The sequence below is a fragment of the Vigna umbellata genome, chromosome 6, assembly GCF_029865625.1.
Source record: "Vigna umbellata cultivar VRB3 chromosome 6, Vumbellata_1.0, whole genome shotgun sequence".
NCBI lineage: Eukaryota > Viridiplantae > Streptophyta > Magnoliopsida > Fabales > Fabaceae > Vigna > Vigna umbellata.
In genome coordinates this window covers 2,705,031-2,732,364 of record NC_142170.1, presented here as the reverse complement: position 1 = coordinate 2,732,364, position 27,334 = coordinate 2,705,031, and the positions used below count along the sequence as shown (strand labels likewise).

The window sequence follows — 27,334 nt, the reverse complement described above, 5'->3', positions numbered from 1 at the left end:
TATCCTTCAGTAGATACTTAACCACCTAGCATCCATCAGTAGATGCTATGTTCAGCAAAATATTCACAAAATCATGTTCAACAGATTAAAAATTACAAACTAAAATAAAATTAAAAGTTTTTAAATCACTGGGTTGCCTCCCAACAAGCGCTCTTTTAACGTCATTAGCTTGACCCAGTAAAGCTCAAGTTCCTTCTTTATAGTTGATGTTGTCATCCCACCAACTCCTCAGCTGTTTCCTGTGAACTATTTTGGTCCTTCTAGCATGTGGAGACTCTATCTCTATCATCTCCTTCTCTTTAAAGCCCTTCACAACCCACAACTTGTTCTTGATTCTTACAGGTGTGCCAAGTTGGAGTCTTCTTTTCTCCCAGTCACCAGGAATTTCTCCTCCTCTTCCAATCTTTTCTTCCTTGTGTACCTGAAACAACAAACAATGGTTACCTGCAACATTGAGATTTTCATCTTTACGGCTAGTCATGGGTGCATCTTGAAATGCAGCTTTATAACTAGCTTCATCCTCCTGTGCTTGCGTCTCATCTTTGAAGACGTCTATAACCACTCTCTCCTCCCTGTCCTGGAGCACCATTATACCTTCATTTACATCAATGATAGCTCTGGCCGTTTTCATAAACGGTCTTCCAAGTATGATAGGTATCTTCTCTGTCTCCATCTTCATCACCACAAAGTCTGCCAAGAACTGAAGTTTGCCAACACAAACTATAATGTCCTCTGCAATCCCACATGGCTCCTTTGAAGATCCATCGACCATTACTAGATTAACCTTTACAGGTTTCACATTAACATTGCCAATTTGCTCCAGTAAAGAATAAGGTATCAAGTTAACACTTGAACCTAAATCAAGGAGAGCTTTCTTCACCTTTTTCTTCCCTATGGTACAAGGGATAGAAAAACTGCCTGGATCTGTTGCTTTAGGAGGGAATGACTCTTTTTTAACAGTTATACACTCCTTTGCTTCATCATCTTTACGTCTTTTCTTTGTAGAGATGTTTTCATCAGATTTTGTGTAAACTGTGATTTGCTGTAGAATCTGCTCCCAAGGTGCATCATTATCCATCATTCTGAATAATTCTGTGAAGTCCAGTTGTTTCCCTTGATGGATTGGAAAAGGAAAAGTACTTTTGCTCTCTATTTCTCTTCTCTCTTCTGTATCTAACTCAACTTTCTCATCATCAACACTCTCTACCATCTTGCACTCTTCTCTGGGGTTAACCTCAGTATTAGCCCCAAAATTTCTATTTGGCCTTTCTTCCACCTGTTTGGTGATCTGCCCCATCTGAGTCTCCAAATTTTTTATAGCAGCTTCAGTGCTCTTTTGGGTAGACTCAGTTTTCTGTATGAAATTGCTAAGAGTTTCCTCCATCCTCATGGATCTTTCATTAAGCATAGATAACTGTTGCCATAAGGTGGGTTGCTGCTGCTGCTTATTATATTGACCAGCTTGCCCAGTTTGCCCTTGACCAATATTTGGGTGTGGTTTCCACCCCTGATTGTAGCTTCCTTGACGATACTGATTGGTCATGTAGTTTACATCCTCTACGGCTTCAACTGGAAAGGCACATTGACCATTGATATGGTCGCCTCCACATAATTCGCACAACTGGGTTTGTACCTGTGCAGCAGTTTTCAACTCTTTGGGTAATTGTGCAAGAGTTTTAGTCAGAGTCTCCAACTGTTGAGTTAGAATTTTGTTTTGAGCTAGCAGGGCATCATGTGTCTGTAATTGGAGGACTCCTTTTTGCATAGGAGCTCCTCTCTCATTGTGTAGCTCATTATCACTAGTAGCCATGTTTTCTATAATCTCTGTTGCTTCCTCTGGAGTTTTCCATTTAATATTGCCTCCTGCTGAGGCGTCCAGCATCATCTTGGTTTGTGAACCAAGCCCTCCAAGGAAAGTTAAGACTACTTCCTGATCTTCAAAGCCATGCGTGGGTGTTTTTCTTAGCAAGCTTTTGTATCTGTCCCATGCATGCCCCAGTGATTCTTCCATACCCTGCTTAAATGAAGAAATCTCTTGTTTGCCTTTTGTCACCTTAGATTGTGGGTAGTACTTGTTTAAAAATTTTGTGACCACTGCTTCCCACTCTGTGAAACTTTCTTCTGGGAAAGAATTCAACCAAAGCTTAGCATTGCCTCCCAATGAGAAAGGAAACAAGCTAAGTTTGATAGCTTCGTCTGGCACCCCATTAATCTTGACTGTGTTGCAAATCTCATTGAAGGTAGTGAGGTGCTCATATGGGCTTTCATGAGATAACCCATTAAATTGGTTGCTTTTCACCAGTTGAATCAGTGCTGGTTTGACCTCCATATTAGCTGCATTGACTCTAGGTTTAGCTATACTGTTAAAGTGCTGAGGTCCAGCTATATTGGTGTAGTCAGCAAGAGTTCTTCTAACATTGTTGTTATCCATATTTTCTGTGCTATGAACAGAACCTTGTGGTGATGATTGTAAGAGAGTTTCTAGAGAAGGGAAAAGTTCTCTAGATGTTCGGATTCTTCTCCTCCGTCTACTCTCGTCTAGACCTTCAAGCAGAGGTTCTGTTGTTTTCTTGCTCCTTGTTCTAATTGTTTCCTGCATGCACAAGAAAACAAAACCCTAGAAAAGATTTGTTAGCACAAAAAGATATAGGAGAAGATATAGATTCAGAAGATAAAAGATTCAGAGGATAAGATAAAATAATATAAAATAAAATAAAATAAAATAAAATATAATCTAATCAAATCAAATAAAATAAAATAAAATCTAATCTAATCAAATCAAATCAAATATAATCTAATCAAATAAAATCAAATCAAATCAAATCAAATCAAATAAGATAAAATAAAATAAAATAAAATAAAATAAAATCAAATCAAATAAAATCAAATAAAATAAAACCAAATCAAATAAAAACCGAAAAAATAAAAACAGAAAATAAAAACAGAAATTCAAAATTAAAGTCAAAGATAATCAATAATCACACAAATTAACCAGTTAAACCAGAGTCCCCGGCAACGGCGCCAAAAACTTGATGGACAAATTTATGATCACCAAAATATGATGTCACAAACTTGTTTAACAATCGGCAAGTATGACCGAATCGTTTCAAGTAATAAACTCGGTAAGACCAAGTATCGTTCTCCCAAAGGACTCACGGCCTAGTTTAGTTATGTGATTTGTTGATTAGCTAAGACTTAAGAACAAGATAATTGGATTTTACTATGCAAAAGACGAAAATAAACATGTATGCATGAGGTTGATCAATAGCTAAAACAAAAGACAAACACTTTCAATGAAATATATTGATGAATATGTTGTTGGGGGTCAATTTCATCTTATCCACTCTCATATATTTTAGGAATTCAACATTCAAGTCATCATTGTTAATGCCACTCTCTAAATTACCTTTCAAGAAGGCTTCTCCCTAATTACGAGTTCATACGATTCCTAGCATTCCTAATAATTAGTTTTTTTAGCACAGGAGCTTAAGGCAACCAATATACTATTGGGAGAAATTCCCCGGATCTAGACTTCCCCGTACGTTCCCGTATCGACAAAACCAATAATCATGCATTGAATAAGTTAAACAAAGCAAGCATTGAGCAAAGAGGAAAAACCCTAACTAATGATGAAAGAAAGCATAAGTCTTAGATTAAGATGCAAGCACAAATTCCATATATGAGAGCTTCAAAAGATTACATCGATTCCCCAACAAACATACAAGGTTTAGTTCACCATATTCATGGTGAACCTAGATGAACAATAATGAAAGAATGAAAGAGATAGAAAAACCCGAGAAAGAGAAGAGGAGAGCTGTCACCATCTCCCAATCTACCCCAAGGGGTGGAAGAGAGAGTGTTTGCTTCGTTTCTGCCAAAGATACCAACCCTAAGACATCTAGGTCTTTAAATAGAACATAAAAATAATAAAAAACGGGTCCAGGCCCAAACAGATCATAAAATCGCATAAAACTGGCCCAAAACTCGTCTCGCTGACTTTTTTCGTATTCTGGTTGACTGGTTGACTTTTTGGTTGACTTTTCTGGTTGACTGGTTGACTGGTTGACTTTTCTGGTTGACTGGTTGACTTTTCTGGTTTCTGGTTGACTTTTCTGATTCCATCTCTCTCCTTCTTCACTTCTTTCACTAAATTCACCTTAAAACCTGCACAAAAACACTGAAATCAAGCATAAACCTGTCCAGCTCTCTTATTTCTGAAAATATGGATAAAAGCATGATTTCAAGCTAGTTTCTAAGTGTAAAGGTTGCTTTTTGTGTCAATTTTAAGCCGTGAGTGGGAGTATGTTTCCTACCACTGCAATATGTTTTCAGCCACTGCATAACCCATAGTCAGTGATGGCAATCCATGTAGTTTGTCTCCTTTAGCCACTTCAGGCTCCATGCTTACTTGATGGCAGTTTAGTCCCAGTAGTTTGGTCGCTTTCATGATGGCAATTTAATCCCTGTAGTTTGTCGCTTTTAGCCACTGTAGGCCCCATCCTTACTTGATGGCAATCCAGTCTCTGTAGTTTGTCTCTATGTACCATTGTTGGTTGTCATCCACTCCTGATAGAAATCTCTTTTATCAAATTCATTCTAGTTGAAAGTTCATGGTGCTAGTTGAAGTTTCGTGGTTGTCCACTGTTGTCCAATATTATTCGCCATAAGCTTCTGAGGAGTCTCTTTGGCTACGTTCAATTTAGTTTAGAGACATTCTCTCTCAATATTCTGAAGCATTCGTGCATATTGTTCTAAGCTTAAGTTTCCAAGTTTCTAAAGAGATCTCAAATTGAGTTTATCTATTCCAAGCTTGGTACATACAATTTGTATGCAAAAGCTTAAGGAGGAGTGTTAGGATATTTACCCTATTTATCATCATTATATTGTGTCAAGGGTTATCCTATTTATCATAATTATATTGTGTCTAGGATTACTCTATTTATGATGATTATATTTTGTCTAAGGTTACCCTAATTATTATGATTATATTGTGTCTAAGGTTACCCTAATTATCATGTACTCTTGTTGATAATGGTTGAAAAACCATTATTTTTATACTGAATTTTGACATTAAAAACACCCTTTATGACTTAGAAACTAGATTGAAATCATGCTTTTGCTTAAGTTGTGGAAATAAAAGAGTTGCATGGGTTTTATGCTTGTTTTTCCTTGTTTTGACAGGAATCAAGATGAATTGGATGAAGAAGTTGAAGTAGCAAGGACTTGGACTAAGGAAAGGAAGGAAAGTTGAACAAAAGAAGAATCACAGCCACCGCTGAGCGCCATTTTCACCGTTGAGCGCCAAGCTTGCTGTTGAGTTCTATGTCTGATGCCTAAGCGCCATCGCTGAGGGCTAATCCAAGTATCGCAGTCACCGTTGAGCGGCATTTCTACCACTGAGCGCCAAAGTCTGCTGTTGAGTTCACTGTTTCGCGCCTGGGCACGATCGCTGAGCGTCATTCTGAGTGTCGCACCTACCGCTGAGAACAATTTCCAGCACTGAGCGCTGGCGACTTGGGCCTGGGGTTTAGTCGACCTAGGGTTCATATCTTTGGATAGAAAGAGGCGAAAATACAGTCCTTTCGCCCCCTAGAGGCGGATTTTGGATGTGTAAGCTCCGATCTTAAACTTTTAGGGTTCTATCTTTCATTCTTTTCATTATTTTCATCTAGTTTCACCATGTCTATGGTGAAGAAAAATTCCATTGTTGTTGGGGAAACGATGTAATCCTTTGAAACACTCATGTATTGAATTGATTCTTGATTATATATGCTTTACTTCATTAATTGTTAGGGTTTTTCCTCTATACTCTATGCTTGCTTTGTTTAACGCATTCATAGCATGATAATTGATTTTGTCGATATGGACACATACGGGGAAATTCTCCCAAAAGCAATATTACCTAGACATAGGGATAGGAGGGTTTGTTGTCTTTAAGCTTTTGTGCGAATGTAATGCATGATTAATTTCTAGGGAGACAAGACATTGTGAACTAGTAATTTGGATTAGGCTTTCTTCACCGAGACATCGGGTTTAAGGTAAATTAGAAAGTGGCATTAACATTAATGAAGGAGATGAATTCATAAATACATGAGAGTGGATACGATAAGTCGGAAACCCCAACAACATAATCATTTCATAGTTTATATCAATCACTTTTGCATCTTTCAATCCAATTGATCAACACTTGCATTCATGTTTATTTTCCGCAATATAAAAACAATGATTTCGTTTACAAGTCTTATTTAATCAAGAAATCACATAACCGTTTAGGTCGTGAGTCTTTTGGAAAACGATACTTGGTCTTACCACTTATTATTACTTGATATGATTCGGTACACTTGCCGGAGTGTTAACACTTGTATCAATTTATTTTTATAAATAGAAGATTATGAGATGGATAAATCAAGACCTCAAAAATTATTTTACAGTTTAATTCTCAAGTGCAATAAACCCTGCACACCACAACAACACTGTTATCCTACACATCTACATATATCATTATCCCAACGTTGCCATGAACTAAAATAAAATGCTTTCACAAAAAAAGATGAAAAGAATGTCGCCCAACTAGCAATTAAAATAAAGACCATAATATGTCGTACAACTTATTTTATAGATCTTACAAATTTTCTTTTTTACAAGTGAAGCTCTCACTTGAAAGACATTAGATTTGCACCATTTGTTAGCATATTTCGGATAATATGGAAGATGCATAATTCTTCCGGATTTGATAAAACTATCAAATTTAATTTTAACATAGCTTTGAACATTGCAGGCTGCATGACATTAACTGGTAATTTGACTAGGATAGTGGCACAACTTAGTGGTTTGTGATGGGCACTAAGACCTACATCATATTCGTTCCAACTCTCATTTCACTAATATACTTCTTGTGTAATTGTAATATGCATGAGTTGGCTTTTTTTAAAAGTTTAGTGGTTATAACAAGATTTTAGAACTTCATTGGATATTTATGTGTTCTTGTATTCTTTATAAAATGATGTTGTATAAACTGATAGAAAAAAGTTAGTTAAAAAAAATTAAAATTATGATAGAACATTCATTATTATAACTTAATATCATATTGTTTAAAGTAATAGAACATCCTTTGAATGAAGCAAATGCTTTTAGGCTAATGACAATATTTTACAATATTTTGTATAAAGCATAACAGTCCATAATTACTCAGTTTGGTATCTAATGAAGCAAGCTCCAACATCTGTGAACTAACTTCCTCCACACATTAATCTTCTGGGATTGTAACATTAGATAATTTGATAGCTAAATCAATAATATAGCCAATAACTAAGGCCTCCATTTCCAAGGAGAATACAAGAGCATCAAACATATTTCCAAAATACAAGTTAATGACATGTATATATATACACAAATAAAATTTCAAAAATGAGGACAAAGTCGGCATGTTTTGTCTTACCAGTTGAGAATTTTTTAGCAAAAGAGTCTCCAAATCTTGTAACACAGCTAATGGGGCTCCCTGATACTAAACTATATATGAATTTAATCCTTTTCCTTTGCTTGTTTCAGGAGAGATCATCACACTTGTGGAAAATATACTTTTAATAGCAATTTTTTATACCTATTAAAATTCAGCAGGTATAGAAAGTGGCATGATGACAGTTTTGTAAATATGAGGAACTTTTTTACACCGACTACAATAAAAGCATGTATGAAAAGTGGTACGATGGCAATATTGTAATAAAATACAATAGAAAGTTCTTTTTTTATACCTGTTAAGACTAGAGTAGGTATAGATTATTGATCTATAGCGGTTAAATATTATAACAAGTATGAATTATTTTTTATATTCAATTTGTTTTCCCCACAATACTTTCTCTTCTGTGCAAAAATTCATTCTAATTACCATTGTTCTCCATTCGGTCGTGTGAGGTGGTTAGGTGACGCTCTTGTTCGGTGTTTGAAGTTGTTCCTCACACCTTCTATCTCACATTCACTCACGAATGAAGCAACATCTTTTTCTCTCTCGCACATCAGAGAGCATTTCTCATTGTATGTGTCATCTTCCCCGAGATTTCAGTGGCTCGAGAGCTCATCCTTCACCATCATAGAGCATCTTCCTCACTTTCAGGTTAGGGTTTCTCCCGCATTTCCTCATTTCCTCATCTTTGACCGATTGAAATTTCACTTAAATATCATTTCACCTTCAATCTACATCTTCCACCGATTATAATCACATTCTTCCGATTATAATCCCTTTCCATCGTTTAAAACCCCTTTTCCACCGATCAATCGGTCCATTCTAGGGTTCCTTGGTTCCTTCAGGGTTATGCATCGATTAAACCATCAAGTTCTCTTGAAGGTTTGAGGCAAACATTTTGTATTTTAGTTTCTTTTATGATTTACTTTGTTGCATAATATATATGTTTGATTTTCAAACCCAAAAGTGAAAATAATAAATAAATTGTTCAGTAAAATAGTATTTCTAAATGCATTTATGAGCGAGGAGGTATACAAAGAATTGAAGCATTCATTTACTATTTGGTTATATAAGCTCTAAATAATACTTTCAGTGTAGACATTCAACGTGATGATTTCATTTAATTAGTTCATCAACATTTGGTGTTGTAGATTGTTCATTTACAAGTGTCTAAGCAAATATGAAGGAACTGATGATCGAAGCACACCACAGGTAATAATTAATAGATAAGAAAACCTTCCTCATTTTTACCATAATGTTGTGTGTCGGTATAATATGCAATAGGAAATTTCTTTACTGATTGAGTATAGTTGAAGTTCAATCTGAATTCTTATTGAGATGTAAACCAGTAGATTTAGTGAAACCTTCATTTTATTGCACAAATAATTGGAAGAAAGTTGAAAAATTAATTAGTGGAAGCTTCTATGCTTTAATCGCAATCTAGTTTCGAACCAGAGCCTATAGGTTATGAACTCACCACGCTTCCACATGTCACTCTAATTGTTTAAATGTGTCTTCCAAATTAACATAACAATTGTAAAATCATTTAAAATTTACTTCCCAAAATGAACCTTTTACGGAAACAAATTGCAAAGTTGAGGTTGAATTATGATTTTTATTTCTGCAATTTGAGGTAATTCTGATTTTGGGGCGTTAAAAGTTTGGGATCTGGGAAGGAATTAAGGATTGTAGAAACCGTTGATTTTTTTAATTACCTGGTACTTAGTTTGGTCATTTATAAATAGAAAGCAAGGAGAATTTGTAGCTTTGGAAGTGGCATTGCTTTTGGGATCTCGTCAACAACCTTCAGTTTTGAGATAATCTGCATGCATAGCAACTATTGTTGTCTTATGTGTTTTCGCATTGTATTCAAAGTTTTCATCTGATCTGCTAGTTATGTGTTTGTATTGGCTTATTTTGGAATAGTCCAGAGTCTCATGACAGATGTAGTTTTTATGGTTTTTGAAATGAGCCCTTTTTAATATATGAAACAACCTTGAGGATATCCTTAGCCCATGCTTCCGGTTCAAATTGATTCCTAAGATATTATCAGGCTTGAACATTTCTTTTGAAACAAAGTCACAGTGCATCCCTTTATTTACCTTAGGATATGCTTTCCAAATCTTAATTTTAAATACTTTAGATCATAGCCATGATTCTCGAATCCATAAATGTGAATTACTTTCTAATTCAAAGGCCTATAACACCTTCACCTCTTGACTGTGAATTGTGAAGACTGAGTTCTGAAACTAATTCTCACTAGTTTAAACGAGTTATATCCACGAAAGATCATAAATTACTTGGGTTAAAATCTCATGATTGTCATGTATAGATGCAACAACTTCTACTAGTGGCTATTCAGAGCATATTGCCTAGGAATCTTAGACACACATTAACAAGATTGTGCTTTCTTTTCAATGCAATATGTAGTAAAGTTATTGAAATTGAGAAGTTGGATCAATTAGAAAATGAGGTTGTGGTCATATTGTGTCAGTTGGAGATGTATTTTCCTCCATCATTCTTTGATATTATGGTGCACTTGATTATTCATCTAGTTAGAGAAGTTATAATTTTTGGTCTAGTATTCTTACGATGGATGTACCCTATTGAGTGATACATGAAGATGTTAAAAGGCTATGTAAAGAACCAATATCGTCCTGAAGCATCAATCGTTGAAATATATATTGTTGAGGAAGTTATCGAGTTTTGTACAAACTATTTATTAGATGTTAAAGCTATAGGGGTACCTAGGTCTTGTTATCATGGAAGAGGTGTCGGTAAGGGTACTAGAAGTGCAAAAGTTGTCACCCTGAAGAGAGTTGAAATTCTACGAGGACATATGTATATATTGAATAACACTGAAGAAGTCATCCCCTACTTAAGTGCTCATAAAGATATAGTTAAGAGAAAAAATCCACGAATGCCTCAAAAGTAGGTCATTAATGAGAACAATAAAACCTTTTTAAAGTGGTTCAAACAACAAGTTCAAGCTGACCGTACAACTTTTGATACATTAAATTGGCTATCAAGTTAGCCAAACTTTGATGTCATATGTTGGTGTGGGTACGATATCAATAACTACATATTTCATACACAAAAAGAAGATGAAAAAAGCACCACTCAAAATAGTGGAGTAATGGTTGTGGCCGAATTAATGCATTTCTCGAGTTCAAAGGACAAAAATCCTATGATGGCATCCATGTGCTACTTTTGTGTAATTGAAGATATTTGGGTGATAGATTACACAAGTTTCAAAGTACTTGTTTTTAAATGTAAGTGGGTTAATGGTAATATTGGCGTGAGGATCAATGATCTAGGTTTTATATTGGTTGACCTAGAAAAGGAAGGTTATATTGAAGAGCCATTTATCATGGCGTCTTAGGCAAAATAAGTGTTTTATGTCACTGGTCCCAAAGACAATAGATGGTCGGTGGTTCTCCAAGATAGAACATTGCATTATACTAATGACAATGATGAAGTCGTTCTTCATATTAGTGAAACTCCGTCTTTCTCATCAAATATGCCAACCTTGAATGTCAATAATGAAGTAGACGACGTCCATGCCATACGTGATGATCACCACGAAGGGTTGTGGGAGAACATTGCAACTTGACAATGCAAAAATTGAAATTTTAGATGTATTATATATTTTGCTTTGTTATTTTATCTATTAATTATTATTAACACTTAATGATTTATGTAGGGAAATGCTTGGTGACGTACCATCTGGTGACCTCCCACCTTCACAAGGTGCGCACGACATTCATACACCTAGCACGAAATTCATCAGTTATGTAGCCTTGCTCAGTAGAAGCAAGGCATCCATTCTTTGTGATGATTAGGATCATGTTCCAGAGAACGTGAAGAACCAAATATGGTAGAGCATCTTGGTATGAAATCTTAACTTTTATATAATGTGTCATTAACATATATAAGTAATTTTAATCCAAAACTGGAGTTTTATGTAGATTAATCCCATGAGAAATGTTATGGCATAGAAGGAAGGTGACAACCAAATTATCACTGTCACCTGCCTGCATGAGTAGATTAGGTAATAAATATCATATTGAACATAAAGAATTAAATTATGCTTCTAGTGAATAGAAAACAACCTCTCCATAGTTTATTTCCCACTATTTATTTCCGGTAAGGTTCTAGAATCCTTATAAATTGTTTAATAGGAAGAGTGATTAGGTTAGCAATGTTCTACATCCACGTGTTCATTTCCCACTATAAATTACGTATCTAATAAAATTACGTATCCCAACCCCACTTGTCCCGTTCCCCTCCAACCCATCACTCAACAAACCTACCTTCCCTAAAGTTACGTATCTAATAGCTCAAATACGAGCATATTCATCTAGAAAAGGAGCATAAAGGTACTTAGAAAAGATAGAAACTCTATAAAGAATAGAGTTGCTTCATTTTATCAGTATCCTTCATCTATCAGTTTTAAACAAAAGTCAAAATTGACTCATCATGAGAAATAAATTTAATGGTGAATACGTTTCAGTCCTCAACTTATTCTATACTAGAAAAAAAATCTTACATTTATAAACTGCAATAAAAAAAATAAAAATACAGTAGATACATCCCTATATTACTTTCAAGTGCATTGAGTTTTTTAAAAATATCTCATTCATTCTTATTGCACAAGTCACATATGACATCCTAAACACTAATCTTTTGAGGACGAAATGGATTTCATATGTCGGGGAAAGATGGAAGAATTTCAAGATTATGCTTACAAGTCATTATATTTATGGTTCCAAAACTGATAAAAGTCCTTGAGAAAAGTATCAATTTCTTGATGAGGAAACATGACAAGCCTTTAAGTTGAAGTAATAAGATCCTGCCTTTCAGGTAAATTCATTTTATATCATAGTTTAACTATTTATGTTAACATATTGCTAACATAATTAATTATCTATACACTAATGTCATAGGCTAAGAGGAGAGCTACACAAGAGATCGCAAAGAAAAATGTCCACCCCCACATATTGTCTCGTGTGGGTTATGAGAAATTGGAGCAGAAAATGATGAAAGAGGCATCTGCCTCTAATCCTATTGGGGGCTCTAATACGAGTACCATAACTCGTCCTCCACGCCATGTTACAGGAAGAGAGCTCGCCAAAGACCATCTGGGAGTACACATCTAAGGAAACAACGAGCATAGCTAGGCGCATTATAAGTCCATATATTAACAACATATGATCTCCCATATGTGATTAACTTAACTTTAAATATTTGGTTGTAGGATGAGTTGGTAGAGCAGAGCACATAGGGTACATTCACTCCTGAGGGCCGTAAGGACATATTGGCAATTGCCATTGGTCGTCCAGAGCATTCTGGACGTGTTCGAGGTGTTGGTAAATTTATTGGGATCCGTCAATTCTTGGGTCCTCCAACAAGTCATCATAGTAAAGCCCATGTTAGTGAGGAGGTCCTCAAGGGTATAAGAGAAGAAATTAGGCAGGAGATGAGGGAGGAAAGGAGGGAGGAGATCAGCGAGATGAAGAAAGAGTACAGTGATATGCGAGCACAATTGAAGAAGGAGTTCTCTAATATATGGGCACAATTGTTAGCAGATGTGCGAGCAGAATTAGCCTCCTCCTCAAGCCAGCCTAGGAATCCCCCTCAACTTTCTCATCTTTGTATAAGCACAAAGGAGAGTTGTGATGTTTCTCCTCAAAACGCTTCTCCCACTATTGATGCAGACGACGAGTTGTTTAATGATAATGCCCTACAGTTCTTGGTGGCCTTAGGTAATTTATCTTATTATATTGTCTAGATGTACTTGTTTGTTGAATTATATTCTTTGATATATTACAAATATTATTTGGATAAATTAGGTAAAATGTATACATTGGGGTCAACCATACACCATGAAACCATTACAGCTGATATGATGAGAGTGGTGGCTGTAGACGTATCAGATGCTACAGCTCGAGTCCCTGTGCCCTCTTAGGATGTTTAGACACTGGAACAGGCCCGTGGAAATTTTATCCTTTGGCCCCTTAGATTATCAAGAACAATTGTGAAGGAGGTAATTGTTTTAATTAGGCACTTTGTTGATTTTATTAGTACTATTAGTATTTTGCAAGTTTTTAAATATGTATACCAGGTTGAAGCACAAGGGTAAGAAGATATGAATGAATCACTACAACAACCGTCGCAGCCGCCACAACAAATAATTCTAGAACAACTTGGTGTGTTGGAAGTGAAGATCTCCCTCTCTTCTATAGAGTTACAAATGCCTCCTGAAGGCACAAACAAGACATCTTTGCTCTCTTTCTTCATATGTCAGAGGGATATTTTTGAAATTCTCTCTGGCACTGATATGTTATGTATATCAGTACTACAACTTTGGTTGTTGTAAGTAAATTTCTACATTTTTGAATTTTAAACATATTCAATATTTTATTCTAACATTATTCATTTTCAATGTTTAAGGTATTTACATCAGTTGAGCATTGAAAAGAAGAATGATCATTTATGGTTTTATTGACCCTATTGCCATTCAAGGAGTTGGGAATAAAGGTGAAGAGGTCCAAAAGTACCTCTTAGAGGCTTTAGTAAACGGAAAAAATCAAGTGTACTTAGCACCTTATTTGCAACACTAAGTATATAATTTTTATTAATAAAATTCTATTTATGTAAATGTTATTTAACACTATTATTGTTTGAATCTGCAGGGGTCACTTGCAATTGTTACTAATTCTTCCTCAACAGTTTCTTGTAGTTCTCTTATGTTCATTGCACAAAAAACCTCACACTTTGGCAATTAAAAGTACACTAATATTGTAAGTTTTTTAACAATTTAATTGTTGTGTACACATAACTGATTTTACTAAGTTCCTTAGGACTCATTTCAATATACATTTAACTTTATAGAGTGGTTGAGACATATTCAAGGTTGCAGGGAACACATATCGTCTCTAGAAAGAAGTTGTTGTTTATTGCACCAACTTTAAGTAGTTAATCTTTCAAACTATAAATACAATAATAAATTTTATGATATTTTATAAATTTAACTTGTAGTGCTCACGTCAACCGGAAGCTTTGAGTGCGAATATTATGTCATGATGCACATGTCATAAAGGATGTTCGGGAGCAGTGGGCTACATTTCTTTTAACCATTTGTAAATGATTAGATGTTTCAATACTACATTTTGAGTTTAGGAACTATTTTATGTGTAACTATGTTAAGTAACTATGTTGGAAGTAACTATGTTAGGTAAATATATTTAGGAAGTTTTTAGGTAAATATTACATTTTGGTGTGATAATGGAAACAATATTGATTATTTTACTTGTTATTGATTATTTAAACTGTATTCTGAGATTGAATTTTATGCATGTCTGGATATGGATAGTAGCACATACAAATCAAATATTTAAAAAAAAAGTCTTTTTTTATACCGGTTAAAGCCACATCAGTTATAAAAAGTCATGTTTTTCACAACTGTTATAATACCACCAAGTATAAAAGTGAGACTCTATTATACCTATTATAGCACCAGCAGGTATAAAAAGAGAGTTTTTTTCTCTAACAACGAAGGGGACTTTTTATACCTTATCCCATAGTACTAGGTGTAAATATCAAACTTTTATACCCATTATAAACAACACAAGTATAAAAAGTAAAACTTTTTACACTAGCTCTAGAGTAGGTATAAAAAATCGAAAACTTTTTATACCTCTTGCTTCTATACATGCTTGAAAACAAGTATAAAATTCCATTTTTTAACATGTATAAAAAACTTTTTTTATCATAGTGTTAGTTGATATGGAATCATGTGTGCCTCTAGGATTCAGATTTCATCCAACAAAAGAGGAGCTTATGGGGTACTATCTAAGAGGAAGATAAACTCCCTAAAAATCGATCTAGATGTTATTGTTGAGATTGATCTCTACAAAATGGAACCCTGGGACAAACAAGGTATATTAATTACCCAGAAATGCTTTCTTAAATTAAAGGGACATGAATAATCTTTAAGAAATCATAATTCAAGTTCAGAAAATTTAATCAACTTCATCTGTTAACTATATATCATAACGTTGTATATGGAGCGAGTTATGACATTATATACTTACAAAGTTGTTGATGTGCTTGTTTGAAATTATGCAGATATGTGCAAGCTAGGATATGAGCAACATAATGAGTGGTACTTTTTCAGCCATAAAGATAAGAAGTATCCTGCAGGAATAAGAACTAACAGGGCGACTGTTGTTGGATTCTTGAAAGCGACTGGAAGGGACAAGGCCCTTGGTCTTCTACAGGACGTGCCCCTAATGGAAGGAAAACGGACTGGATTATGCATGAATATAGGCATCAAACCTCTGAACCATACTGTATCTAACATACCCATACTGTGTTTCATAATAATTCTTCTGCTGAATAATATCTTCGTTAATCACTACTAAACCATGAAGATGGAAGAGATAAGATGAACATACCAAGAAGGATTTGAGTTTGAGGGGTTCGAGACAGAATGTTTTGCACTGTAGTGATAGAAATCGTCCCAGCAGATTCTTGGTACCTTCAACAAGTTTCATTAACTTTTACGTAAATACAAAAACTGGAAAGCCAAAGCCAGAGACGAAATGTTTTTGAGTTATAACACAAAGATCGAACATCAGTAGATCGAACAAAGAACGAGAGAGCCAAAATCAGATAGCCAAGATCGAACACAGTCTTACCTCGACCTCGACCTAAGATCGGTTAGCGACAGCGCCAGAACACCTCGACCTCACGCAACCCACAAATGCCTCGACGCCTCAATGCCTCCATCTTGACGCTCAACCAAGTAGGAGAAGACGAACACGAAGCCAAGCAGGAGAAGATAAAGACGAAGCCAAGCAGGAGAAGATTGTGGTGCGGGGAAGGATTTGGAGGAAAAAATGATGAAGGCAGGGAGGGAGATTAAAGTTTAGATATTTTTAGAGAATTAGATTAGATAGATGAAGACGCAGGGAGGGAATATGGACTGGGTAAGTATTTTGAAAATAAAAAAGTTATATTTTAGAGACGGTTTTTGTTATTAATCGCCGAAAAATTTAAAATTAATAAAAAAAAGTACTTGCGGTTTTAGATATATATTTAACTTTAAGTGTATTTTAAATAAGGATATCAAACTTTAATAATTATTTTAAATTTTTAAAACTTTCTTCAAAATGCATCCTATCTAAATCTAAACTTATTTTCTATTATGAAATTAGGATAAATTTGTAGGATTAACTATTTCTAAAATCCTCTTTCTGATAACTCACCAGTAATTCTTCTTCTTCATATCTAAAACTACTTTATATATAAAAGTAAAGTAAATAGGTAGTTAACTTTTCTGGTCAAATACAGTCTCCTTCTAGCTTTGACCACCATAGATATTATTGAATTATGATGCTATGTCATTGGTCATTGGGGAGTGTGACCCTTTTGAACTTGGATCATTCCCACTTGTACTGATGAGATACGAGAGTTTCATATTTATACTAATTTTTCATAAGATAGAGTTATAATAGTGTGAACTAATGCATCCAACAATAATCACTCACTACAGAAAGATATGCAGGTACTTGAAGTAAAGATGAAAATTCATTGTGGCTTAATCTAATTACAAAGTTTCAGAAATTTTCAAGAGCTGAACACACAATTATATTTGCTAATAAGAGGTATAGAACTCGCTTGTTGTGCATTGCAGCAAAATATATATTCTTGGACTGAAAACGAAATTTCCAAACAAATCAGTCAAAGTTATGAAGGAGTGCTGCTAATTAAGGGTGAAACATAATAAACAAATTTAGTTTTATTAACTTAAATTTTGTTTATTAATACAAGAACTGTACAGTGATATTTACAACAACATTTTTCCTTTGCATCAGTTACATTGTTAGCAGTACGTTATAACTTATACTTAGTAATTTTATATTATGTAACTTTCAGTTCTATAACAACACTTTCCACTCCTCAAGCAAGTACAACCTTTGACATGTTTAAACTTGAGTTTGTGTAACATGTGTGGTTGAAGAGGTCGTAGGGCTTTCTGCAACATCACTTACTTTTCTTGACATTCTTCTCTTTGCATGGTTACATTGTCGAATGATCATTGTGGTTAGTCTCCAGATTGTTTTCTCTTCACTGTTTGCATAATTCATACGGAAAACATAAACCAAGAGAGAAAATGTTGATGTGCCTGCTGTCAATATGAAGAGGACCCAGAAGCTATTCGGGCTAAGACTTGCAGTTTCTCCATTTACTTTTGTGTCTTCACATTCCTCTGATGCAAGCATTTTGTTCTCTATTTCACTTACCTTGCCGATTTCTACTAAATTTAGAAGTGCTTTGTTTACATAAGGAATCAATGGAGACCCCCTTGCAAATGCCTAACACACACAATACAGAAGGAGTTAAACAAACTTCCATAACCAAAGAAAGAGACTAGTAAAACACTTCCTATTTGTTGGTTAAACTTTATCATCAGGAACTATACATTATGACTGAAACTTGTCAATGAAAAGTGTTTCGCCAACAAATGGTATATTTTAAAAGAATCTATCAGAAAGTATATCCTTAAAAGGTGCATAAATAAAAGCTATGAGAATATTGTTGCATCACATACAAACCCAAATCCTCCAACTTTGAACAAAGGCCCGGCTTGAATAAACTCTTTACAGTACTTTGCTAGGAAAATTTTGGCTGCAGGAACTTCCAGAAAGGCAACTCCTATTTCTTTTCTTCTGAAAGCTTCAGCATATTCTTCAAGTTCTCCATAGTTCCTCATGTTTTCAGGGTGGAACCGCAACACTTTCTCCACATAATGTTTCAGAAAGGATCCTGAACTGTATCCAACCCTGACGTTGCTATTCCGTAGCTGATCAATATTATCTGTAGTTGGTTCAAGCCGTTCAGCAGTTAGCATGCTGGCAAGGTTAGCTGTGTAAGTCTGTGTTATGATAAGTGCCACAAACAACCAAACCACCATAACCATCTTTGATAAATTGCTATGTAGCTTGTCTCCTATGTTCAGTCGAATGAGCCGAATTAGAATTATCTAAGTATTGAACAATGAGATAAATGATGGCATACAAGAACATAGAATCTTAAATTAAAATTACCATCTAACTTGATTAGAGGGGTCAATGCCAACCAAGCCATGGTCCCAGTTTGATTCAGCATGGAACCTGTAATTTCAGGACTGTGGCGTCTTTCCAACATCCAAAGAATGAAGCCATTGTAGATAACCATGGCCAGTATTAAAAGCCACATAGTATTTGTAAAAGGTTTCATAAATAACCAACCTCTGTGATCCACATTTGATTTAAGGGGAACTACCATCACCACTCCTGGATCAGTGTATGGCTGAGTGAATTCTGCATACTGATATCGATATGAAATTATGCTCACATCAATTACTGCATCGAAATTCTGTTTCATGCATACACAAACGAAAATGTGGGAACAAGTGTCAGTAGCTATGAAGTGCATATATGAATAAATATACGAATACGGACATAGACACTAAATTCTAAAAAAATATAGAAAAACCTAAGATATAAAAGTACTAAAATGTAATCAAAGTTTTATAATATTGTAGAAAAGTCTAAGATAGGAAGAAAAAATCAAAAACATTCTACATAGATAAAAATCTAGAACATTTCACATAAGTTGTAGCTAGTATATTCTAGAATAATCTATGAGTTTATAAATACCCATGAACTTTATCATTTGATGTAAGACAACATCTATCACAACTAAGACAACTATAAAATATACTTCCTTCAACTATTCCATTCATAGTCTACTATCTCCACATTTCCTTTACCCCCATCAATTATTCCTTCATAACTTCAAAATACTAATAGTGGTACCAAAGCTATGTTTGGTCATCTACTGAACATAGATAAAAAAGTTTAATCTACTTCAAACAAAACTATAACTCCATTAATTACTACTTTCAAAATATTTTCTCAACTCATGACTACTTCCAATCAAACATCACCAATTTTAGTACCTATTTTCACAAAAGAAAATTATGATTTTTGGAGTGTAAAAATGAAGACATTATTTTGGTCTCAAGATTTATGGGACATTATAGAAGAGGGATTCACTACTCCAAAAGACACCTCCACTCTTATTGCAGCTCAAAAGAAGGAGTTAAAGGAAAACATAAAGAATGATTCAAGAGCTTTATTTGCACTTCAACAAGCAGTTGATGACACAATTTTTTCAAGAATAATAGATGACACAAGTGCAAACCACGCTTGGAACACAATATAAGAGCAGTTTTAAGGAAGTGAGGATACACAATGTTAAACTTCATTCTCTAAGACAATAGGAATGAAAGAATTTAAGACCATTAAAGACTACTATTCTAGAATAAAAGAAACAAATAGTAATGAAAGCCTATGGAGAAAATATTCTTTACAAAAATATCGTTGAGAAAATTTTAGTTTTTATTCCCCAAAAATATAATGCAATCACAACTATGATTTAACAAATACAAGATTTGGCTACATTGTCAGTAACACAACAAATGAGCTCTCTTTAAGCTTATGAACAAATATTGAAAAGACATAAAGAAGAATCAGTCAAAAATATCTTTCAATCAAAACTAAAGTTATGGTCATGGAATAAAGAATATGAAGGAAATAAAAGTAGAGGAGAATTTTCTAAAAGTAAAGAAAATTCTAGAAGTTTCTTTGTGACTCGTCAAGGAAAATATCCTCTATGTGACATCTGTAAAAGCACAAGTGACTTGGAAAAATATTGTTGGCATCATGAAAAACCTCAATAGTACTGTAAGAAATTTGGTCACATAGAGAACTATTGTCATAATAAAAATAAGCATAAAGCAAACTTTGTTGGAGAACATAATAAGGAGAAACTCTTATTCTATGCCAATCAAGAATCTCTTAGTGAAGAAAGAAGTTGGTACTTCGATAGTGGATACAACAATCATATGTTGAAAGATCAAAGCATCTTCAAAGCCATTGATAAATTTGTCAATGTCAAAGTTCGGCTAGGAAAGGACACCTTAGTGGAGTCTATAAGCAAAGGAACTGTCATGGTGGAGACAAAGAAAAGTACAAAATTCATCAAGGACGTTTTACTACTTCCAAATCTTAAAGAAAATCTTTTAAGTATTGTCCAAATGATGAAGAATGGATATTCTCTTCATTTTGAGAAATATACATGTAAAGTTTATGATAGTAAAATGATAGAAATTTGCCAAGTAAAAATGGAGAAGAGAAATAGAAGCTTTCTATAAGCTTCAAATCTAGAACTAATATTGTCATGAAGGTAGAAGTTTATGAGTCATGGCTTTGGCATACGAGATTTGGTCACTTCAACACACATGCCTTAAAGCTTATATATCAGAAAACATGTGAAAGATCTTCCATTCTTGAAGGAGAATAATGAATCATTTGAAGGACTGAAATTGGTATATAAAAAGCTTAATCTTGATGAAACTATACAAAAGCACAAGGAAAGATTGGTCGCTAAAGGCTACTCATAATAACTAGGAATAGAATACAATGAAACATTGGTTCAAGTTGCTCGCTTAGATACAATTAGAGTTTTAATAGCTCTTGCAGCACAAAAAGGATGGAACGTTTATGAATTGAATGTTAAATCAGCATTTCTAAATGGAGTGCTCGAAGAAGAGTTTTATGTGGAACACCCACAAGGCTTCACCAACAAAGGAAATAAAGGCAAAGTACTAAGACTTAAAAATGCATTATATAGCCTGAAGCAAGCTCCTCAAGCATGGTATAGCAAGATTGATCAATAATTCATCGATCAAGGACTCATGAAGAGCATGAGTGAGCCAAAACTATATAGTAAGACACAAGGTCATTATCATCTCATTATGTCCTTATATGTTGATGATCTGATCTATACATGAAACAATATGAAATGATGAAAGAATTTAAAGAAGAAATATTGAAGACATTTGAGATGACCAACCTTGGCTTGATGAACTATTTCCTCGGTATAGAGGTGAAACAAATAAAAAGGTATATTTATATCTCAAAAGGAATATATTGAAGCTTTACTAAAGAAGTTCAAGATGAGAATGCTTGTAAACCTGTCACTACTCCGTTGGTGGTAAACGAGAAGCTACAAAAAGATGATGGAGCACAAAAGTAGATGCATCACGTTGCAGGAGTTTGATTGGAAGTCTCTTGTATCTCGCAGCCACACTACCACACATTATGTATACTACAAGTCTTTATCAAGATTCATGCAAAAGTCAAGTCAGATTCATTATGGAGTAGGAAAAAGAATTTTAAGATATCTACAAAGCACAAAGGAGTTTAGTATATGGTACAAAACCATGATTAACTCAAAGATGATTGGCTACGCAGATAGTGATTGGGCAAGATCAATGGACGACATGAAGAGTACGTCAGGATACGCTTTCTCACTAGGATAAAATATTTTATCTTGGGCATCAAAGAAGCAACTGTGGCACAATCAACAACAGTAGTAGAGTATGTAGCAATTGTTGAAACCACGAGTCGGGCAATATGGCTTTGAAGAATAGTTAAAGAAATGGGTGAACCACAAGATGGATCGACTATTATCTATTGTGACAACAAATCGACAATAGTAATAGTAGAAAATCCAGTCCATCTTCAAAGAACAAAACACATAGTCATTAAATATCACTTAATTCGAGATAAAGAGACAAGTAGACAAATTTGACTCGAGTACTGCCCAACAAAAGACCAAGAGGCAGATATTTTTTAAAAAGGCATTACTAAGACCAAGATTTGAACTATTATGCGCAATGTTTGGAATTACTGAATTTGCATTAAGGAGGAGTATTAAAGTGTAATGCAAATTCTAGAATAATATAGAAAATCTTAAGATATAAGCATTAAAATGTAATAAAAGTTCTAGAATATTGTAGAAAAGTCTAAGATAAGAAGAAAAAATCAAGAACATTCTACAAAGGTAAAAATCTAGGACATTTCACATAACACTAGTGCATTCAAGGGATATGGCCTCGGTTATTTTCAGTTATAGACACCGGTTCCATAACCGAGGCATATACGAACGAGATAAAAAAAATACGCATTTTGCCTCGGTTCTAGAACCGAGTTAGAAGGGTTTGAATTCTGTTTCGGTTTCACAAACAACCGAGTCAGTATAGTTTTTTAATTTTTTTAATATGAACCGGGATCAGTTGTTTGTTTCTCATTTTTATGGTTTCTCGTTGTTGCAACACAGGTCAAGATCTCTGCCAGACTCTAAAATTTTTTTAACAATCCTTCACAATGCACTGATGTTTCTGGAGTCACAAACAAGGTCACTCCTCCTCCTTGCCAATCATTGCCAGAGAAAGAGCAACTCCAATGTCTTCTTCCAACCAAAAACACAAACTCTTCCAACCAAAAACACAATCACAGAAACGGAGAAAGTAGATGGAGGAGACGAGAAACACTATCTAAACGAAAAACAAAAAATCAGAGACCCAAAACGCAGATCCATTTCGCCACACCTGCAGAGAAACTGAACTAAAAACCAAAAACACAGATCCAACGCCTAAACGCCACCACGCCGCCGCCGCCGCATCCTCGCCGCTCCATCATCGCAGCCGCCATCGCAGTACCGTCGTTGCTCTCTCGCGGCATCGTCGCGGGCTCTCTCGCCGCCTCACCGTCGCGGGCTCTCTCGCCTCACCGTCACAGGCTCTCGCCGCACCATTGCGAGCTCTCTCTTCTTCTTGGCCGTGGGCACCGTCTTGGGGTACGTCGCAGGGTCCTACAGCTGCCTCCACCTCTGAGTGCCAAAACCCTAAGAACCAATATCGTTTTGGGGATGCGGGGGGAGAAGAGGGTGGTGAGGGAATGGTGGAGTTGAGGGAGAGGAGAGTGGATAAAGGAAGGGTTGTAGGAGAAGAAGGGAGGGAGACGAGAGTGGAGAAAGGAAGGGTTGCAGAGAGGAAAGGAGGGGGACGGGAGTGGAGAAACGAAGAAAAATTGGGATTCTGAGATTGGGAAAATTGGGGTTCTGAAATTGGGGTTATGAGATTGGGAAAGTGAAGAAAAATGAGAAAGGGTATATGCCTCGGTCCCGTCTCAGCCGAGGCATAAACGTGGGTATATGCTTCGGTCCCCGCCTCAACCGAGGCATAAACGTGGTTTCGTCCCAGGTCTGACACAACCGAGGTCATTGGCTCTGATTGGACTTTTGCCAGACGAAAAAGTGGACCTTTAGGAATCGGTTTTATTATTAACCGAGTTAAAATTCTTTATACGTTTCGGTTGTCCTTTAACCGAGACGTATAAGGCGAGTTAAAAAGCAACTTTTTTACTAGTGTAAGTAGTGGCTAACATGTTTTAAACTAATCTATAGGTTATAAATGTCCATGTACTCTATAAGAAAACATCTACAAAATACACTTCTTTCAATTATTACTTTCACATTCTACTGGCTCTACATTTTCTTTACCCATCAATTATTCTCTTTACTAACCGACACTACATAGAAACACAACTAAATTAAAAATATATAGGACATGGTACAAATAACGAGAAAGGATAGATTGAAAGACTTGGTACAAATAATACTATAGTTAACAAGTCTTACCTTCAAATAAACTTGCTTCACCAAATTATCGTACGTGTCATTGAAAGGATAGAATTTGTAGGGCAAGTGATAGGGCAGCAACTCCATAGTTGCTCTAAAAATATCAATGGTGAATCCTTGGAACGTGGTGGTATTTTCTGTTTGGTCGTGAATTACAGTTACGGATTGTTTCAATGTGGCCAAAACGGGGACCCCAATTCTAAGTGGTTTATCCAATGCTGGAATCCATCCTCTTGGTATTCCCCAAGGTCTTCCTGGCCATAAAACTTGTCCAAGTTCCTTCATTGAAGAATTGAAAGCAGCATTTTGGCCTATAGTATTTGAGAAACCTAGTCCCTTTGTCCAGAACCCAATTTTCTTATAATCTTTCCCCATCACATTGATGATCTGAAAAGTATCTGAAGGGTCTAACTTTTGGTCAGTGAAATGAATTTTTCCACTTAAGCCATTAAAATTATTGAGTAGAATCTTATCCATTAACGTTTGATCCTTTTTGTTGGTTGTTTGGATCATGGATAGAGCAAGAGTCCATGTAGCATCATAAGCACGTGCTGCAAATATCCCAGGCTCATTGTTAAGTTCATGAGGGTTCTCTGAGCTAAATTTTTTTCTAAATTTAGAGTAGAAGTCCTCGTATTGAAGCCCTATTTCTGGGAAGTAGCTCTTTACTCCAATTATCCCTTGCATTAAGGATACAGTGGAAGAGTTCAATGAATGGACAAGACTTGTAAGAGGATCCGTAACGATCCATACATAACCTTTCTCCATCATTTTCAATTTCTTTGCAGTTTGAAATAGGTTTATGGCCAAAGGAACTGACAAATTAACAACAAAAACTCTGCAATAGCCATTCCTAAGTTTCTCTAGTTCTTGAGGCAGTGAAGAGGAGCTTAACGGAGGGATGGCCAAAACATTGCTTATATGAACACCTGACACACTAAGATCACTATAGAGATGAGAGAACATTCTCGTGGATGAAGAATCAGTATCATCGTATATTATGTTAACGTTGTACCATTCAAAGGAATGTACAATAGCTGCTACTGCTTTCATCTGCTTAAACTGATTAGGTGAGATTTGCACAAGGTAGGGCCACTTCAATGTTGACCAATTTGGAGTTGCATCAGCTAGAGATAGAACTGGGGTCACATTTTGGCTACAAATATCAGCCACTAAAGTTGTCTCTTTCCATGTATCAGGCCCTATAATTGCTTCCACTTTTTGTGTATCAATAAGATCTCTAGCTGCAGAAGAAGAGTGGGCATTGTTATACATAGCTTAGAACTTAATTATTTCAATAAACTGTTGTAAACACTTAAAAAAAGATTAAATATAATTTTAATTCTTAAATATTTAAACAAAATTAAAATTAATATATGTTTGAATTTTTTATACATTTTGATTTTCAAATTTTATAAAATAGATATAGTTAAATTGTTTTGACTTGTTAAACATGTTTTGCAATTGATATTAAAACTAAAATATATTAAACAATATAAACAACTCAATTAATAACTTGAAATGAAAGAGATTAATAAGTTTTAAAAATATTTAATATAATTTGATTAAAATAATTATATTTAATTATTTTTAAAATTTAAATATTTTAACTTTTAAATTTCATGACTAAATATATATTTAATAAAAAATAATTATATAAAATGAAATAAATTAAAACTAATTTTTAAAGAAGTGAATTTTTTTTTTAAGAAATTCTAGTTGAATTAAATTACCTTTTCGAGATGCCACATGAAAACAATTTCTCCAATAAATTTCATCACTTAATTTTCAATGAATATCTATAAAAAAAAAATCATCCTGGTGACCCAATACTAGAAAATCCCCACTACAATCTCATTTCTGCAACCAATTCAATTTTAAGCCAAAACATCAGTGTTTCATTGAAAACAAAAGATGACTTAATTGGAGAACAAGAGAGCGAGAAAAGAAGTGAAAACATTTCATCAGTTCTGATGAAAATTAAAGCCTCTGCTTACACATGAAAAGATGTAACAGAAACTGTAAAATATGAAACTTAAACTCTTATTTTTCTTTTATCAATATTTAAAGAAAAAAAAGCTAGTTTGATACTAATTTTAAAAAAACATTCATTTCACAATACTTTGATAATATAATAATATATTATGACTTTAAATTAAAAATAATATAATTATAATTTATTATTTGACTGTATTAATGAACTTAATTTATAGTTTTGCAGTGTCATGCTATCATTGCTCATAATGATGATAACATACAACTAAATGCCGCCTAGGACTGATGTAAAGAGTGGTTTGGAAATTTTGTCAGCCATTAAATAACCTGGCCGGCAGGCCCTCTAACAAAATATCTATATATATATATATATATATATATATATATATATATATATATAACGACAACAAGTCTTAACTAACTGTACATACAAAATATAATTATTGATTTATTAATAACAGTTTTTTATTTTTCCGTTCTTCGAAAAGAATTTACCCTAAAACTTTTTGATGTAATCTTTCAAATTATAATTGTCTATGATTTTGATTTATTAATAACATGTTTACATTTAAGTTCAATGAGTCATAACGTAGAATTAAAGCTAATAATTTATTATATGACAGAAGGGTTTATAATAGTTTTGTCCAAGTTGAATAGAATATGAAAGAATGAAAGAGTAGTGGGAAAGAAGAAAGACCTGCTAGGGCAGCCTGAAGAGGATCACCATGTGAGTCCCTTATCTGTAAAACAAAACTTTGATTGCTGTAATGATAGAAATCTTCCATTGCCATCTTAACAGCAACTATTTCCTCTTTACCGTTACGGGAATTGTTGTCTGTAATAACTCCTATGGTACCCTTCATCTTCACATGCATGCCATCATCAACACTTGCTTTTCCTAATGCAGTGCTCATCAAACAAAGGAGAGGAACAAGCACATGCAAGCTACCCATAATACCAAAGAATAGCTATGCATCATTCATCCATATATTCCTTTATATGTAGCCAAAAAAACTTGTAAGTCAATTCATTGAGTCAAATTCCATTCTTCTAGATTGAAAAGAAGTTTAGAGGCAAAGAGTGACAACTTGCCTTCGCCTTTAATATAGACTTGTCTAATTATATTATAGTTGTCGAGTTCAATGGAGTCACTCAAAGCTTTTTAAAAAAATTAAGGGATATCATTAAAAAAAAAAGTGACCTCATGATGTTAGTGATTATTTTTCACGAACTTTATATTTCTTTTTTTCTTTAATCATCAAACAAGGATTAATCCTTGAT

The 27,334-nt window shown here is 34.6% G+C and overlaps 1 protein-coding gene and 1 pseudogene across 1 annotated transcript; one reads left to right on the top strand and one right to left on the bottom strand.

The window, feature by feature from the left end:
- Window positions 1-10,076: 10,076 nt before the first annotated feature.
- LOC148196577 (uncharacterized) lies at window positions 10,077-11,072 on the top strand (annotated as a pseudogene).
- Window positions 11,073-17,286: 6,214 nt separating this feature from the next.
- Window positions 17,287-27,146, bottom strand: LOC124846846 (glutamate receptor 2.8-like). Its single transcript, XM_088093288.1, has 5 exons — window positions 26,751-27,146; window positions 24,059-25,302; window positions 18,574-18,883; window positions 18,078-18,475; window positions 17,287-17,841 (listed from the first exon to the last, which is right to left on the bottom strand). The coding sequence occupies exons 1-5, from the start codon at window positions 27,004-27,006 to the stop codon at window positions 17,452-17,454; spliced, it is 2,598 nt and encodes an 865-aa protein (XP_087949414.1). The 5' UTR covers window positions 27,007-27,146; the 3' UTR covers window positions 17,287-17,451.
- Between the last annotated feature and the right edge of the window lie 188 nt (window positions 27,147-27,334).